Source organism: Phacochoerus africanus, chromosome 3 (genome assembly GCF_016906955.1).
Source record: "Phacochoerus africanus isolate WHEZ1 chromosome 3, ROS_Pafr_v1, whole genome shotgun sequence".
NCBI lineage: Eukaryota > Metazoa > Chordata > Mammalia > Artiodactyla > Suidae > Phacochoerus > Phacochoerus africanus.
In genome coordinates, this window is record NC_062546.1 from 43915244 (window position 1) to 43934474 (window position 19231).

The window sequence follows — 19231 nt, forward strand, 5'->3', positions numbered from 1 at the left end:
GCCAGGGATAAATGAAGATTTACTAACTGACATGTGAAAAGAATTAGACTAGTCTTCACTCCAAAGAATTACGAGACTAAGAACAAATAAGACACCCAGGTCAAGTCCCTCTAACACTATACAGAATGTCACTGTGAAATAAATACCGAGGGCCCATGACATGCATAGTGTTCTTTTCCCAAACACTCTGACAGCACTGTCTTTTATTATTACTCCGATACCCACAAGAAACTCCCTCAAACAGATGGGAATAACAGCACTATCCCACAGTTGAAGAAATGGGCGCTCACGAAGGTAACACAAGCACAAGTGAAGCCCAGTCACAGGCGAAGCCACAATGGGAAAGCAGGAAGCTTTATTAAAAGCCTGATGCTCATTTGACCTTCTAGAACCCTTTCCTCAAAAACCTGAGGATCTATGAAAGAACCTAGAGTAACAGGAATAGAACATACAGAACCACAGAAATTTAGGATGAGACATGATGATCTCAGTATGATCCAGAATATATGGTGAATTTTTTCAGGTCATGAGAACTGGGGCACTAGACCTGTCACACGCCTTGCCAGCATCAATATGACACTACGTCTCTGTGAAACAAACAGCATGACATTCTTTCTCACCTCAGATCACCCTTGCAAAATATAGAGGGAACACTTCCAAACTCTTACAAAGCCAGCATTACCTTGATAACAAAACTGCTGGGCAGGGTCACTAAAAAACTCATTCGTGGAGTTCCCACTGTGGAACAGTGGGTTAAGGATTCAGCATAGCCGCAGCTGTGGCATAGGCTGCAGAGGCAGCTCGGATTCAATCCCTGGCCTGGGAATTTCCATATGCTGGGGGTACAGCCAAAAAACCCCCCTGCAAAAAAAAGTCTTATTCATTACTTGATGTCTGTAATGGTCCTAAAATCAGAATGATATTGTCACATGCTACTCACATGCGACACAAAGTGACACGTGCAATGGCCTGGTTTCCTATATTACGTAATCACGGGTACTCCAAGAGGCTCTTCTCAGAGAAGCATGGAAAAGGATAAGACTAAGTGCACACTGTGCATCTTTACATCATGTCACTAACGGCTGGATGGTTGTACATATGCAATGACTCTTCTGGGAAATGTCATTTCCATGCCCCCCCACTCCAGAGTTCTGAGACACAAGGACACTCTGTCAGTCCCACCCCATCTCCCACTTCCTCTGTCCCGCATCCCCAAAACTCACAGCAACATTAACAACAAGAAAAGGCGAGCAGGAAGAGCAGTTAAATGGAATGACACGGTGACTTCAAGGACTCTGCCCCACTGGAAATCCTCCAGTCTTTACTGCCAAGACCAGGGCTGAGCTGGGGTCCCAGAGCCTTCCAAGGGCCACAGGGATCCTCCCTCTCAGCCCTCACTGCTGCCTCAGGGATGTGTGTTGGTGGCGGGGTGGGGGGGGGGGGCACACCAAAGGCAGTCTTGTGTCACTGAACGCTTTCTCCAAGGCCACTGTGGATTGTCTGCGTGGTTCTGTTTTCTACTGCTGTGGTGTTTCTTGGTGAGGAGAACTGTGAGAAGAGAGATCAAAAACATCCACAGGCCTAACAGGCGAAGTGTGAGGCCGTCACACTACTACTCCCAGGCAAACAAACGCGGGCATGCAGGATGTCACGCTAACTCAGGAAGGAGCCGGCGATTTTAGAAGACCTTAGCTGCTGCACTTCTTGGATCATGATGTCTGCCCGGTTACTTTACAAAACGCAGAACAAGGATGCCCTCTACAGCCCTCACCAAGAATCCAGGGAACTTAGTGAGTTCTTGTGTCCCAGAGATCCTGAATCTACTTTCCAACTCGGAATTATTTTTACGCTAGCATAAGTTAATAACGTACATATATGCTTTGTATGGATGTTGAAAAAAAATTAAAGTCTCATGGTCTGACACTAATTTAAAATAATATATAGCAGGAGTTACTGTTGCGGCTCAGTGGTAGTGAACCCAACTAGTATCCATGAGAATGAGGGTTTGATTCCTGGCCTCACTCAGTGGGTTAAGGATCCCACAGCTGTGGTGGAGATCGCAGATGAGGCTCAGATCTGGTATTGCTGTGGCTGTGGTGTACACTGGTGGCTGCAGCTTCAGGTGGACCCCTAGCCTGGGAACTTCCATACACCTTGGGTGTGGCCCTAAAAAGACAAAAAAAAAAAAAAAAAGATATAATGATGTCCAAAGAATTATATCATCATTATACCAAAATAATTTACTTTCCTGAAGGCCATATAGAAGCAAAGTCTATACATTGCCATTTTGGCTATTGAAAAGGCTATTTTCAAAAGAATTACTTAAAATATTTTCCCCTGTGATCTCCTAACAGGGGCAACAAGTTGAGATCAAATGTTTTTAAGAAACATACCACAAGTTGAAGATTACAATATCCCTTTCTGGGACTGAAAAAAGGCCCGTAAGAAATAACTCTAAGTTTGAATGATTTCCCTGCTGCCCACGAGCCACAAGGAAAGAAACCTCTCATCTTTGTAATAGGGCAAGTGAAGGATCCTAGGTGCCTTGGAGATGCTCCAGGTTACTCCAGGCAAATACACAAGAAGTAGAGCACAGGTCCTGCTTCTTGGAAATGTGACTGGGAAGAGTGATGGTATAAAAGCATGGATGGCTATAGACATGAACAATGGAGAATACACATAATACATGGCAACAGAAGCTGCATATCGCAGTCAAAGGAACAATGAGAGGATCATCAATGCAGGAAAAGTTTAGCTTCTGTGTGAAAAGAAAAGTGACCTTTGGTCAAGCCTGGGGAAAGCTGAAGGGAAGAAAAGGTGAGAGAGAACAAAAAGGAAGAGAGAAAGACCCCAGGCCATATCACTGTGGGAAAAGCAAATGCATCAGTTTCATAGCAGTAGGTGGGCCAGGGTCCTAAGTTTCAAGATGAAAACATGGGTCACACTTAAAGAGGATGTGGAGAACAGTTTTCGGGGTGCCTTAAATTTGGCTGGAGAGTTTAGAGTAGATCTGAAGAAACAAAAATTCTGATCACATAAAAAGGAAGTGACATGATCAAAATGATGTTAAGGAGTTCCTGTCGTGGTTCAGCAGAAACCAGTCTGACTAGTATCTATGAAGATGCAGGTTTGATCCCCGGCCTCGCTCCGTGGGTGAAGGATCCGGCGCTGCCGTGAGCTATGGTGTAGGTCAAAGATGTGGCTCAGATTCCATGTTGCTGTGGCTGTGGCTGTGACGAAGGCTGGCAGCTGAAACTCCAATGTGACCCCTAGCCTGGGAACCCCCATATGCCTCGAGTGCAGCCCTAAAAAGACAAAAGAAAGCAAAAAGAAAATGATGTTAAGAAAAGCATCATCCTGGCACTTGTATAGACACACTGGAATGCCAGGACAAGAAAGCCATAGGATAATAAAGGCTGATATTTATTTATTTATTTATTTATTTATTTATTTATTTATTTATTTTTGTCCTTTTAGGGCCACACCTGCTGCACATGGAGGTTCCCAGCCTAGGGGTCGAATCAGAGATGTAGCCACCGGCCTATGCCACAGCCACAGCCACACAGGATCGGAGCCACGTCTGCAACTAACACCACAGCTCACGGTAATGCCAGATCCTTAACCCACTGAGCAAGGCCAGGGATTGAACCTGCAACCTCATGGTTCCTAGTCGGGTTTGTTAACCACTGACCCACAACAGGAATGCCATAAAGGCTGAATTTATAAGAAAAGGAAAGAGAAGATTCGAGTCCACTGAGGATGGATGCATCATACAGATGACTGTGAACGAAGGACAGGGACAGCATCACGGGCAAGCCCAGGACGTGTGAGGGTAATGTCAGGGACATTCAAACAAAAACCGCTTTAGAAGAAAATGTGATAAACTGAATTTTTTTTTTTTTTCATTGCTGTACTGCAGCATATGGAAGTTCCGGAGCTAGATGTCAAACCACAGCTGCAGCTGCCGGCCTACGCCACAGCCACAGCAGCAATGGAGCCGAGCTGCATCTGGGACCCAGGTCGCAGCTTGCAGCAACACCAGATCCTTTAACCCACTGAGCGAACCCTCATCCTCAGAGACAATGTCAGGTCCTTAACCCGCTGAGCCACAAAGGGAACTCCCAGATAAACTGAATTCTTAATGTGGAGTTCTGGGGATCATTTTAAGCAGAGACTTCATGGAGGCAGGTGGAAAGTTTTAACTGAAAAGAGGGTGAGGAGAAGCCAGGGCTGTATTTAAACACTTCCTAATCATCCCCAAAATGAACAGATGAGCTGATACACATGGGAAAGGATTGTGGAAACATAGCCCAGAAAATTGAGTGTCTGGCCAGAAAGGTGGAGAAAACACTTGGAAAAGGAAGTTTTAGGTCCAACAAGAACTTTGTTTCAAAGTCATCAACACTCAGAACAAGCACTCTCAACTAGAGAAGGTCCCTGAAAGCTTTAAGCCTGAGGCAGAATTAACTGGAAAACTGTTGATAAGCTTTTTATAATTTTTTTCCAATTCTATCAAGTACTCAGCACACATTTAGTTGAATAGTTCCCAGCATAAGCAATATAACAGAAGAGAAAACATTCAGTGGAAGAAGGACAGCAGTGACTTTAACTGGAGTGTCATCCATCACTAGGCAAACTCGGAGGGATCCTGTATGTCTTCCAAACTTCAGGCTCACCCAACAAATAGAATTTAAAAGGAACTGGAAGATGAAGGTTCAAGCACCAGCAGAAGAAATACAGACGTACGTCTTTTACCTTGAAAAGTCACATAAAGACAAGTGGCTTTGTAAAAATATTCTCAAGGATAAAGGTTGCACACTTTTCCTTAAGATTTATTTCTTGTAAAGGATGTTGTCATTTCAAAACTTTTGCGATCTATTTTTTTTTTTTTTTGGTTGTTGTTGCTGTTGTTGTTGTTGCTGCTGCTATTTCTTGGGCCGCTCCCGCGGCATATGGAGGTTCCCAGGCTAGGGGTCGAATCGGAGCTGTAGCCACCGGCCTACACCAGAGCCACAGCAACTCGGGATCTGAGCCGCGTCTGCAACCTACACCACAGCTCACGGCAACGCCGGATCGTTAACCCACTGAGCAAGGGCAGGGACCGAACCCGCAACCTGCTAGTCGGATTTGTTAACCACTGCGCCACGACGGGAACTCCCATGCGATCTATTTTGTTAGGATACTTCAGTTTCATTTTTTCTTAAAATTTAGTAGAGAGTCATTAACTAGAACTCACTGATAAGCAAAATAGTTGCATAAATCTTTTTTTCCATACACAATGCCAATGCATCTATTTCCAAATGAGTACTGAGGACAAAGTACCACATTCTCCTTTAGGTAACAGAAAAACCTAGGACACAGAATTGAAGGTATTCACTGAGGCAAACTAGCAAGACAAAAAGCCATTTGCTATTTAACTTTCTTTCTCTGGAAGTTCAAAGAGTTGCTCTTCACTTTTACTTTGACTATGAAGGGGAAATTACTGTCAATTCTTGGGCATATTTCTCTTTTTGTGGTTGTTCTAAGGAATGCAGAGGCTAAGGTTAACTGAACTTCAGAGAAGAACATAAAACTCTAATTGCTACAAAGGAGTGGAAAGAAAAACAGAGATAGTAGAGATGATTTTTTTTTTAACGTAAAAATCTCTCCTCTCCTTGTTAACACTAATAAAATCTTCAATCTGTAACTTGAGATTTAGAAAATAACTCAGTCTTCCTCCCCCAGAGTCCGGTGAACTGCTGGAATAAAAAGTGGACAACCATCAACAGCACAAGGGAAAGCTTTGGGTCTCCTGGAGTGAGTGGGAAGGAGGAGGTCATTACACACTCCCAGTGGAAGAAGACAAAGCCAGATCCACATTCCAGGGAAATCTGGCAGTCCGACTTTTTCCTTAAATACAGACTGGCCTGTCACTAAGCCAGGCGCTGCAATCTTCCCAGGCTGCCACTGCTAGGGAAGCCAGGAATCCTTTCTAATTAATCAAGCCTCCCAACAAAAATTTTCCCACCCACAATAAAGTGGGCTGGGGGAGGGGGGGTCAGGAGAGGAAGCAGCAGAGCAAGTCTGGTAGCCCCAAGAATTCTAGACTTTAGTGTAATACCTAACTAATCCCAAGAAAACAGATGCAGGAAGCAGAGGAAATGATTTACAGAGACAGAGACAGACAATGAAGTAGGAACCATTCACAGTACTGCTTTGCCGGAGCCCAAGTTGAACATTTATAATCATAAGATGTAATTATAATTGAATGGCTTTGAGACCTGGCAACATGCCCTAGTTTTTGGAATACCTGTAAAGCAGGCGATGGACCCATAAACTTTTGGCAGGTAGATATCATGCATATTAATTTGACACTTTTAACAATAATTTATTATTTAAATGTATTTTCTTTTTACTAAACACTGTGTTTTAATAGATAAGAGTCCATGATTAATACATTATATGTCCATGTTTATTTCTTGCTTCCACTTGCAAAGGAAGCCTTGATCTTGCTAATCTGCCCAGCCCTTGCAGTCAGTTTAACCTAAAGTAATTTCATCTAAAGTTTACAAACTCCAAGGAGGCAGGAGCACAGAAGGATACACTGTTAGACCTATGCTATCCAACTCAGTTGCTACTGCTCATGCGTGCCTGCTGAAAACTGGTAACATGGCCAGTAGGAACTGAGATGTGCTTTAAGAGAGGTATTTATATACCTAAATCAGCTGCATATATAATATATACACATGCATATGTATATATGTAAATATTTCAGACTTTGTAGGCAACAAGGTCTTTGTTGCAACTATTCAGCTCTGACACTGTAGCACAACAGCACCCAGAGACAATATGTAAACAAAGGGGAGTGACTGTGTTCCAATAAAACTTTCTTCACAAAAACAAGCAGCTCATCTGTGAGACGTAATTTGCTGACCCCTGGTCCCTAAAGAATTTACATACAATTATGAAATTTCTAAAATACTATGGTGGGTGCAGAGCTAGAATTAAGATCACTGAAGAGCCCCTGGGAGATGTGTGTCCGCTGCCACTGCTACTGTCGACTGAGCATGTAGTCACTAGACTATAGGACACAGCTTCTTGCCCTGAGCTGCAGTGGCACAGAAGTCAAGAGACCCTGAAAGCTGTGGTCCCAAGGACTTTCTCCTCTCATATACCACTGCCATTTCCTGCAACTCTGGCCTAGAAGGCAGTTAGAAGAAAGGGTTCATGGCCAGGGTCACAGCAGTTTGTTTTGTTTTGTTTAAAGCACTCTTCTATGCAGGAAGGTCAGAAGACTTTCCTTCATTTCAATAAGAGTAATTTGTTTGCACAGATAATTAATACCATTTCAAAGCAGTCTCAGAATAAACAACTGAGATGCAAGTAGCAAATAATTTGGTATTCATCTGGTTTTCTGTTACTTTGGAAAGCTAGCTCTATCCAAGTATGTTTCTTTTTTCTTTTTCTTTTTTTTTTGTCCTTTTGCCTTTTCTAGGGCCGCTCCCTCGGCATATGGAGGTTCCCAGACTAGGGGTCCAATTGGAGCTGTGGCCACCAGCCTACACCAGAGCCACAGCAACGAGGAAACTGAGCCGCATCTGCGGCCTACACCACAGCTCACGACAAACACCAGATCCTTAACCCACTGAGTAAGGCCAGGGATCGAACCTGCAACTTCATGGTTCCTAGTCAGATTTGTTAATCACTGCACCACAACGGCAACTCCATATCCAAGTATTTTTCAACCCAGATGTTCAAAAGTAAGTGCATCTATATGAAATTTCATAAGTTAATTCCTTTTAACTTTTATTTGTTAATTTGATTTTTTATCATGGTAATCCACATATAATCCACAGATTAAAATGATATATCAAAAACAGACCTCTTCTAACCCATCCTGCCTCCATTCCACCTCCATTCCCACCTCCTTTTTGCTCTGAGGATGGAACATTAACCAAAACAGAAGAAAGATGCTAAACACCAATAATAAAATGATCATTAAAAAATTTCCAAATACTTAGAAACTATACAATATACATCTGAATAACCCATTAATCAAAAATGAAACATAATGAAAATTAGAAAATATTTTGATTTGATAGAACTACCATATGACCCAGCAATCCCACTCCTGGGCATATATCCAGACAAAACTTTCACTGAAAAAGATACATGCACCTGTATGTTCACTGTAGCACTATTCACAATAGAAAAAATATGGAAACAACCTAAATGTCCATTGACAGATGAATGGATTAAGAATATATGCTATATATATATATAATGGAATACTACTCAGCCATAAAAAAGAACAAAACAATGCCATTTGCAGCAACATGGATTGAACTAGAGACTCTTATACTAAGTGAAGTAAGTCGCAAAGAGAAAGGCAAATACCGTATGATTTCATTTATATGTGGAATCTAATATACGACACAAATGAATCTTTCTACAGAAAAGAAACGCATACACTTGGAGAACAGACGTGGTTGCCGGTCGGAGGGGAGATAGACTGGGAGTTTAGGGTTAATAGATGCGAACTATTGCATTTGGAATGGATAAGCAATGAGATCCTGCTGTATAGCACAGGAAACTATATCTAGTCACTTATGATGGAGCATGATGGAGGATAATATGAGAAATACACACACACACACACACCCCAATAGGTCACTTTGCTATACAACAGAAATTGACAGAACACTGCAAATCAACTATACTGGAAAAAATAAAAACCTAAAAAAAACTTTTGAATGAAAGCAAAATTCCTACTTTAGCCACATTTCTATCAAAACAAAAGGATACAATTAAAGTAGGTGCTTAGAGAGAAATTTATAGCTTTAAGTGTACATGCTAGAACAGAAGAAAGGTTCACAATCAGTGACTTAAGCTTCCACCTTAAGAAGCTAAAAAAAGGAGTTCTTTTCTTGCACAATGGGTTGAAGATCTGGCATTGTCACTGCAGGGGCTTGGGTCACTGCTGTGACATGGGTTTGATCCCTGGCCTGGGAAAATTCCCCATCCCATGTGTGTGGCCAAAAAAAAAAAAAAAAAAAAAAGAAGCTAGAAAAAGAAGAGTAAATTTGCTCAAAGATTGTAGAAGGAAGGAAATTATAACAATAATGGGGAGTTCCCTGGTGGCCTAGTGCCTAAGGACTTGGTACCTTTACCACTGTGGCCTGGGTTCAACACTTGGTCTGAGAACTGAGATCCCACATTAAGCTACCACATACTGTGGCCAAAAACAAAAAAAAGAAAAGAAAAGAAAGAAGAAAGTAAACAAGTATGCTACAGGGGAAAAAAAAAATCAAAGCCAGAAGTTGGTTCTCTGAAAAGTAATAAAATTAATAAATCCCTAATATTTATCAATATCATTCCTTTGGAAATGCAAATCCAAGCCACAGGAGATATCACCTCACATCTGTTAGAATAGCTATTACCAAAAAGACAAGAGATAAATGCTGGTGAGAATGTGGAGATAAAGGAACCCTGGTGCCTGGCTGGTGGGAATGGAATAGGTGCAGCCATTATTGAAAACAGTATGAAGATGCCTCAAAACTTTAAAAACCGAACTATCATAGGATCCAGCAATCCCACTTCTGGGAATATATATGAAGGGTATGAAATCACTATCTTAAAGAGGTATCTGCACTCCCAAGCTCACTGCAGCATTATTCACAATAGCCAAGACATGGAAACAACCCGTGTCCATTGACAGATGAATGAAGAAAATATGGTATACACATACAATGGAATATTATTCAGCCATCAAAAAGAAGGAAGTTCTGCCATTTGCAATAACACAGACAGACCTTGAGGACATGATGCTAAGCGGAGTAACTCAGAGAAAGACAAATACTATATGATTTCACTTGTACATGGTATCTTAAAACACCAAATTCATAGCAACAGAGTAGAATGGTGGTTGCCAGGGGCTGAGGGATGGGGTAAATGGGTTGATGCAGGTTGAAGGGTGAAAACTTTCAGTTACAAGATGAGTACGTTCTGGGAAGCTAATGTACAGCATGGTAACCAACTTAATGACACTGTACTGTGAACTTGAGAGTGAAGCTTTAATGCTCTCATCATAAGAACAACAAAACAGTAATTACGTGAAGTGAAGGATACGTTAACTAAACTTATCGTGGTCAATGTTTTGTAACTTATACATTTATCAAATCACCACATGGTACACCTTAAACTTACACACTGTTGTATGTCATATATATTTTAATAAAGCTGGGGGGAAAAAAATCACCCCTTTGGAACATTCAACTCTGGCTGTCAGAGTATTTGGAAGCCAGGATAGCTGAGAGCTGGTACCTTCATGCCAAAAAAGGGTAGGAGAGAGGGAGGAATTAGGAATAAACTCATTCTGTCCCTTTCCTCAGCTGTTGCTAAGGTGCTCCGTCCTTCTGAGAAAGTTAAGGTCGTTGCGTTGGAGTGAGGCCCCCACTTCATCCGGCTACTAGCACCACGCCTGGCAGTACCATCCTAGCATTCGTCAGCACCATGGCCTCCATCTCAGAGCTTTCCTGCATCTATTCTGCCCTCATCCTGCACGATGATGAAGTGATGGTCACAGGGGATAAGATCAAGGCCCTCATTCATACAGCAAGTGTAAATCATGAGCCTTTCTGGCCAGGCTTGTTTGCAAAGGCTCTGGCCAGTGTCAACATCAGGAGCCTCATCTGCGATGTGGGGGCTTGGTGGACCTGCCCCAGAAGCAGGTCCTGCCCCATCCAACTGCTGCCCCAGCTGAGAAGAAAGCACAAGCAAAGAAAGAAGTCTAATGATGATACGGGCTTTGGTTTTTTTTGGCTAAATTTCTATAAAACATTCAATAAGAAAAGCTGAGCTCTTGAAAAAAAAAAAAAAAAAGGAATAAACTAATTCTAGCTAAGTCCAGAGTTGCAAAGAACTTCAGCTTTCAGTTCTTCCTATCAACTTAGCGCATAATACCAAGCTTGACACAGAAATAAGGACTCAATTTGTAGATATCCCCATATAGTACTCTTGGGTTCATAGGGGTACGTTTGTCCACAATTTCTTGGTCCAGAAGCCTATTCAATAGAGCTTCTCCTTCATTCTCTTGAGGAAGTGCAGACTTCATGAAAATGCAACTGGAAAAAAAAAAATCTCTACTCACTGATCAAGGGAAGGAACATGAAAGCCTGCCATCCACCCAGAGCTTTGAGAGGAGCGAGGGGAAGGAAAAACAGCAAGGAAAACACTGGAAAATACTAAAAACACTAAGCCAGTGCCATACTCTGTTATGGGTTGTAAAGTCAGACTACCCACAAGGTGGTGGAATCCCAAACCCTGAAATTAATATAGACCTGATCCAAAACCACCAAAATGTCAATGGCTCCAGCAGAAGTAAACCTGAAACTGCTCTGCTGCTCTGCAGGGCGGGGCTCGTAGATCTTTCTACCAGTGAATTTCACACTTACTGAATAACAGTGGAAATAACAGAACAATCTAAAAGGGGCTATGAAATAATCACTTTTAGATTATGAAGGAGATAAAAGAAGGTTATGGAAACATATTGAAAAACAGGACAAGTATATATATATATTAAAAAAAAAAACTCACATAATGGAAGACTATCTTTAGAAACCATGTATTTGATAAGAGGCTTGTATCCAGAATATATAAAGACCTCTTAAAGCTCAATAACTCAACCCATTTTTTTAAATAGGCAAAAAATTGCATATATTTTCTCCAAAGAACATATACAAATGACAAGAAAGTACATAACAGATGTTTTCATAATTCGATATTAGGGAAATGCAAACCAAAACCAAAATGAGATACAGCTTTAAACTTCTTAGATAGTTAAAGCAAAAAATGAAGACATAGTAAGTGATAGGGAAGATGAAAGAAACTGCAACCTTCCTGTTTTGCTGATTAGAAATGTAAAATGGTGCGGCCTCTTTGGGAAACAATTTGGTATTTCCTAAATATGTTGAACACAGAGACATTATAGGATGCAACACTACCATTTCTAGGTATATACCCCTCAGAAATGAAAACATATGCCCACACAAAACAATGCACAGAAGTGTGTATGCAAATTGATAATTGCCAAAAAATGGAAATAAGCCGAATATCCATCAGCTGATTAATGGATACAGAAAAAGTATAATCAAAAATTGAATATTCCATAATAAAAAAGGAAATAAAAGTGCTGATACACAAGAAAACACTGATGAACCTTGAAAACATTATGCTAAGTGAAAGAAGCAAGTCACAGAAGACAACATACTATTTGATTCCATGTATGTGAAACAGCCAGAAAAAGCAAATCTATAGAGGTAGAAGGTAGACAGGTTATTGCCTGAGGTGAGGGTGAATCCTGCTTCCTAAAGAGAGCAGGTTTCCTTTGGTGGGTGATGAAAATATTCTGAGATTAAATAGTGGTAATGGCACAATTCTGTGAATATGCTAAAATATATTTTAAATGGGTAAATTTTATGATATATGATAAATCTCAATCATGCTATTATTTATGATAAAAATATTGGGAACAAATTGTCTCACACATTAGAACATCAGTAAATAAATTTTAGTGCATTTGATCAATGATGGCTTCTCAGAACTGAATCATCTGGATAAACTGTTTCAAATGAATATTATTGAGCTGCTATCCCATAGTTTCAGCTACCTCCAGATGATCCTTTTGTAAGATGTCCCTGGGCAAAACTTTGAGAAATATTTTACTTGATGGAACCTTAAGCAACCATTAAATTATGCTTACAAAATGTTTGCAATAATTTTAAAACAGTTTAATGTTTTCATTTAAAATGAAGAAAGCAGAAGATAGGATATAAACCTACATTTTAAGTGAAAAAAGTTGGTTATCTCAATTTCAAACTAGGTAAGAGATTTGATCCTTGGAAAAGTTAACTGATTAAATACAGGGTGAATTTTTTCTTTGTTTTTAATTTTTCCATAATACCAGCATGAATTATTTTTATAATGAGAAAAAAATAAACTTTTAAAAAAGTTATTGAAGTATCATTGATTTAGTGTTGTATAAATCAGTGTTGCTGATTTACAGTGTTGTGTCTGCTGTACAGCAAAATAATTCAGCCATATGTATACACATATCATTCCCATATGGATTATCAAAGAACACTGAGTAGATTTCCCTGTGCTATCCAGCAAGTCTCTGTTGACTATCCATTCCATACACAAAAGTGTGCATCTGTCAATCCCAAACCCCATTCCATTCCTGCCCCTCATTCCCCGCTTTGGTAACCATAAGTTTGTTTTTGAAGTCTGTGACTCTGTTTCTGTTTTGTAATTAAGTATGCTTATGTCATTTTTGGGGGGGGGGATTCCACATGTAAGTGAGACCATATTTGTCTTTGTCTGACTTAGTTGATGTAGTATGGTGGTCTCTGGGTCCATTCATGTTGCTGCAGATGGCATTGTTTTGTTCTTTTTTATGGTTGAGTGATGTTCCATTGTGTATGTGCCATATCTTCTTTATCCACCCTCCTGTCAATGGACATCTAGGTTAACTTTTAAAATGAGAGTCCCAGAATTCCTGTCATGGCTCAGCGGTTAATGAACCTGACTAGGATCCATGAGGATGTGGGTTTGATCCCTGGCCTTGCTCAGTGGGTTAAGGATCTGGTGTTGTCATGAGCTGTGGTGTAGGTCGCAGATGGGGCTCAGATCCTGCATTGCTGTGGCTGTGGCTGTGGCCTAGGCTGGCAGCTGTAGCTCCGATTCGACCCCTAGCCTGGGAACCTCCATGTGCAGCAGGTGTGGCCCTAAAAGGCAAAACAATAAAAAAATAAATAAAATGAGAGTCCCATTTTGAACAAGCCTTCAAAAACATGAAAAGCATTTATATAAAACTCCTTTAACTAATTCTTCCTATTTTCTAATATATTGTGAAAATTTATCTTTCCAAAATAATTTTAAAATATTTTGATAAAATAAATGTTGGCTAGTAAATAGAATTTTTGTGGTAGTCACAAATTTAGAATTAGCTTATTCCCAGGAAAACTGTGACTGATTTTATGAATGATATACATTGAAATTCCGATATTTCAATATATATCACTAGACTTATAATATAATTTGTCATATATTTGGGTCTAAATAGATGTTTCTGTATCCATTCATTAGTTAAAATATGTTTATATGTTCAAACACACTATTTTGCATTTCATAATATAAATGGATTTTTAAGTTGAATTTAAGTAAATCATACTTTATGGAAGATCATTATCACCAAATGCCTCTATATAAACTGAATTAGTTAAAATTTGTAAAAAACAAAGAAAAAACACACAAAAAAAACCAACAACAACAACAAAAAAAGACTAGCAGAATTTGAATTAAAAAAAAATAACCACACATAAATTCTCAAATGAAAAAGTACAATCATTAAAAATAAACAAGTTGAGAAGTTCCTGTCATGGTGCAGCTTAAATGAATCTGACTAGGAACCATGAGGTTGTGGGTTTGATCACTGGCCTTGCCCAGTGGGTTAAGGATCCGGCGTTGCCATGAGCTGTGGTGTAGGTCGCAGATGCAGCTCAGATCTGGCATTGCTGTGGCTCTAGTGTAGACTGGCAGCTGCAGCTCCGATTTGACCCCTAGCCTGGGAACCTCCATATGCTGCGGGCGTGGCCCTAAAAAAGACAAAAGACGAAAAAAATAAAATAAACAAGTTGATAATGTGAGAAAAAGAATGTATATATATGTGTGACTGCATCACTTTGCTATACAGTAGAAATTTACAGAACACTGTAAACCAACTATAAAGAGCGAGCAAAAATCACTTAAAATAGTAAATAAACAAGTTAAGGAGTAGATTAAAAGGCAGAATAAATACCAGTGAGAAGCTTTTAGTGAACAGAGTCTGATAAAAAGCACTCTGCATGCAACAGACAGATATAAAGAGAAGAGAAAAAGGTAAGGGCAGATGGCCAAGCAGCACTCACACCAGCCAAATGGAGCAACTTTCATCAGAGAAGGCACATGGTGACAGCATCGGTGGCAGGTGCACATGTACCCTGCTACCCATGACACTCTAGGGCAATGTGCAGCAATCTGGCAAGGGGGGGATATCAGAGGTTCAGCATGGGATCCCAATGTTTGCACTGTGAGGCTTTTGAGCTGCATGAGTAGGAAAGTGCTGGCACCTTGCCTGTGCGATCAGAGGCAGGGACACCGTCACAACATGATGTGTAGAATCTTCCATGTAGCGTGTCACAACTCTGTCTCTCCCTAACCTGCTGGCCTGATGCCCATGGCTAGTAACTCTCCCACCTGGCATGATCTGGAAGTAAAATCCCAAGTCTTGTCAGGGCAGCTGTTGAGATGGGGCAATCCAGTGGCAAAATTTGCCACATCAGTGCATATGCCTTGGAAATCAACAGACCCATCTATGGCATAATTAGGGGCCTGGGCTCCAAGTGGTTGACAAAGATTGTCTGCCCGAATGGACCATCACCAGTTTGGGCAAAGCTCTGGAAGAGGCTCAGTCCTTTCCTGAACAGACAGCCTACAGGCCTCAGTCAGTCATGGATGAGTTAATATCACCCTCTATGGAGTTTCTATTGTGGCTCAGCAGAAATGAATTCGACTAGTATCCATGAGGTTTCAGGTTTGATCCCTGGTCTCACTCAGTGGGTCAAGGATCCAGTGTTGCAGTGAGCTATGGTGTAGGTCACAGACGTGGCTCAGATCCCATGTTGCTGTGGCTGTGGCCAGCAGCTGCAGCTCTGATTCAACCCTTAGCCTGGGAACTTCCATATGTTGCATGCATGGGATTTCTCGTGTGGCTCACAACAACATATGTTGCATGCATGGCCCTAAAAAGCATTAAAAAAAAAAAAATTCACCCCCAGCACATAAGAAACAATTACATGGGACCATCCAACAAACTTCATGTAAGAGTTCCAGAAGAAAGAAGAGAACAGAAAGAAGGAGTTCCCGTCGTGGCGCAGTGGTTAACGAATCCGACTAGGAACCATGAGGTTGCGGGTTCGGTCCCTGCCCTTGCTCAGTGGGTTAACGATCCGGCATTGCCGTGAGCTGTGGTGTAGGTTGCAGACGCGGCTCGGATCCCGCGTTGCTGTGGCTCTGGCGTAGGCCGGTGGCTACAGCTCCGATTCAACCCCTGGCCTGGGAACCTCCATATGCCTCGGGAGCGGCCCAAGAAATAGCAACAACAACAACAACAACAACAACAAAAAAGACAAAAGACAAAAAAAAAAGAAAGAAAGAAAAGAAAGGAGCAGTACTGAAAGAGAAAAAGGTCGAAATTTTCCAAAACCGATTGAAGATGGACATGCATCCCAGGCCAGATACATTAAAAACAAGTCTACATCTCAAGATTTCACAGTGAAACTACAGAATATCAAAGACAAAAATAAAATCTTAAGAGCAATCAAAGAAAATCAAGATATCTTGATAACCCAGATAACAGAGAAATCACAACAGGTTAACAAGCTCCCCCAAATTTCCCCCTTCCCGCGGGCACAAGCTGCTTCTCACATCAAGAGCTGCCACTTCCCTAGGGTTGGCCCTCTCAGCCAAAAGGATGCAGAGGAAATGGCATCTGAGACTTCTGAGACCAGGCCTTTAAGGGATGGGCAAATTACACACATTTTTCTTCCTGCAAATCTTTTTTTGGGACACCATCCTTCACCCCTGCCTGGCACAGTGGGTCAAAGGATCCAACACTGCCACAGTTGAAACTGAGGCTTGGATCTGATTCTTGCCCTGGGAATTCCATATGCCGTGAGGTGGCCAAAAAAAAAAAGGAAAAATAAAATTCAGCCACCAAGCAAGGAGAAGCCCAAGCCACACAGAGACCTGAAGGGCAACAATTAACAGCCCCAGGTTAATTGCACGCAGGAACAAGAACAGCCAGTATCAACTGCCAGCCCTTTGATGTGCTGGCTGAACTGAGTTCCCAAGTCACTGTAGCCCCAGCCAACACCAAAGGAAAAATGACCCAACTAATACCAGGCAACCTGAGAGAGAGTAAAACCGTTTGAGTTTTCAGGCATTACGTTTGAAGGAGGTTTTTAAGCACCAGCTGACAATTAAGACATTTCTCAGCTACAATTTCAGAAGACAATGGAAAAATATCTTTAAAGTGCTGAGGGGAAATAATGCATGACCTAAAATCCTAAAATAAGCTTTGCTTTCATTTTTAGACAAATAATGAAAATTCACCATTTAGAATCTCTCGCAGAAAAAAAAAAAATACTACATACAGAATAGACAAATAGTAGCAATAACTGTAAGCAATGAAATTTACAAATATGTTGTAAATCTAAACAAGTACTGACTTGGTGAAGATGAGATACGACTATGATAGTAAATAATAGGTGATCTAGTTAATTACTATAATGTCTGTTTTGGTGCTTGGAATTTCTGCTTAATAGAACACTAGCACAGAGAAAGTCCTTTAGGAGAAAAGAAGAAAAGTCCTTTAGGAGAAAGTCCTAAAGAACTGGCATATGTGGAAGCATCCTTTATACAGTCATTCTTTCGGGAGATGAGATCCGCAGGTGGTTGGATACAGGACCCTCGGGTACAGTAACTGAAGGGTCAGCTGTGCTCCCTGTTTATCAGTTCTTCCTTTCTTCTTCCCCACCACCCCTCACAGGTGACCCTCCCACCCTTCCACACCTGAGAAAGTCTCTGACCCAGCCATCAAAGGATAAAGAAAAAACGTTTATAAGAAAACAAAAGAGGGCAGTCAGGCAAAAGAACTTGCTCCTGGCCTTCACCCAGGTGCAGCATTTGCTGCCTGCTTCTTCTTTACTTTTACCTGCTTTGTCATAATCCAAAATCATGTCATGGACATGCAATGAGAATAATAATGATTTTTAACATTAAGGACCAAGTTTTGCCCAAAAGGCATCTTACAAAAGATTTAAGCAAGAAACACCCATGACCATATGAACTACTAATTTTTTCCCCCATCTCATTCTTAACATGCAAATTTTTTTTTCTTTTTTTTTTTAAGGGCCACACCCTCGGCAGATGGATGTTCCCAGACTAGGGGTCTAATCAGAGCTGTAGCCGCCGGCCTACGCCACAGCAACACCAGACCGAGCCATGTCTGCGACCTACACCACAGCTCATGGCAATGCCAGATCCTTGACCCAACGAGCAAGGCCAGGGATTGAACCTCGTGGTTCCTGGTCAGATTCCTTTCCGCTACACCACGACAGGAACTCCATTAATATGCAAATTTTCAACCACCTACTTTAAGTAAAGAGTTTCTTAAAGAGTAGAAAAGTTCAGGGCTTCAATTTTTAATTAACATATAACTCAGTTATATTAGAAAGTGATTAACCATTTTAAAAAAGATTATTAAGCATTACTTACTTTAACAGCAAATTTCTTTGATGCCATGGCTTGCTGATTCCAGAGTAATTACAGACCTTTAACAGAAGAAAAAAGGTTTAAGTAGGTATATCAAAATCTCTTTCTATTCAGATATTATACAAGAGCAAGGTGGCTGAATAATCAAATATCAATAGGTATTTTTACAAGATGAATATTCACTGATAATGGGTCCTAACAAAAATATGACATTAAATTAGCAATTTAAAAACTGCCCACAAAGAAAAACATAGGCCTAGATGTATTCTACTAAATGTTTGAAGGAGAATTAATACCAATTCTTCAGACTCTTTTAAAGAAGCATAAGCAAAAATTCTCAAATCATTCTAAAAGGTTAGTATTATCCTGATACTAATACCAAACAAAAACATCAAAATAAAAAGGAAAACTACACACCAGTATTCAAAAAAAATACTGTAAACCAAGTCTAGTAACATACAAACAGCATTATATACCATGACCACATTAGATTTATCCTAGACATATAAAGTTGGTTTAACATCTGAAAATTAATCAACATAATACACTATATTAATAGAATAAAAGAAATAAAAATACATGGTCATGTCAAATTTAGGAAAAAAAAAAACTAACAAAATCCAACACTTCTTTGTGTGTGTGTGTGTGCAAACGTTTTATTTATTTATTTATTTATTGGCCTTGCCCACAGCACATGGAAGTTCCCAGGCCAGGGATCGAAACTGAGCCACAGCAGTGACAACAGATTCTTAACCACTAGGGCCACCAGGGACTCCCAAACACTTCTTTTGATTGAAAAAAAAAAAAAAAAACCCGGGAGTTCCCATTGTGGCACAGCGGAAACGAATCTGAACTAGGAGCCATGAGGTTGCAGGTTCGA

General features: G+C 40.6%; 1 protein-coding gene and 1 pseudogene across 1 annotated transcript in view; one reads left to right on the forward strand and one right to left on the reverse strand.

Annotated features, from left to right (window-relative positions):
• The window catches only part of SLX4IP (SLX4 interacting protein), a 212771-nt gene that overhangs the window by 168917 nt on the left and 24623 nt on the right, over positions 1 to 19231 (reverse strand). The window contains 1 exon segment of the mRNA XM_053743491.1: positions 18355 to 18410. Coding sequence (XP_053599466.1) covers positions 18355 to 18381 — 27 coding nt within the window. The 5' untranslated portion in view covers positions 18382 to 18410.
• Positions 10492 to 10836, forward strand: LOC125122330 (60S acidic ribosomal protein P1-like; annotated as a pseudogene).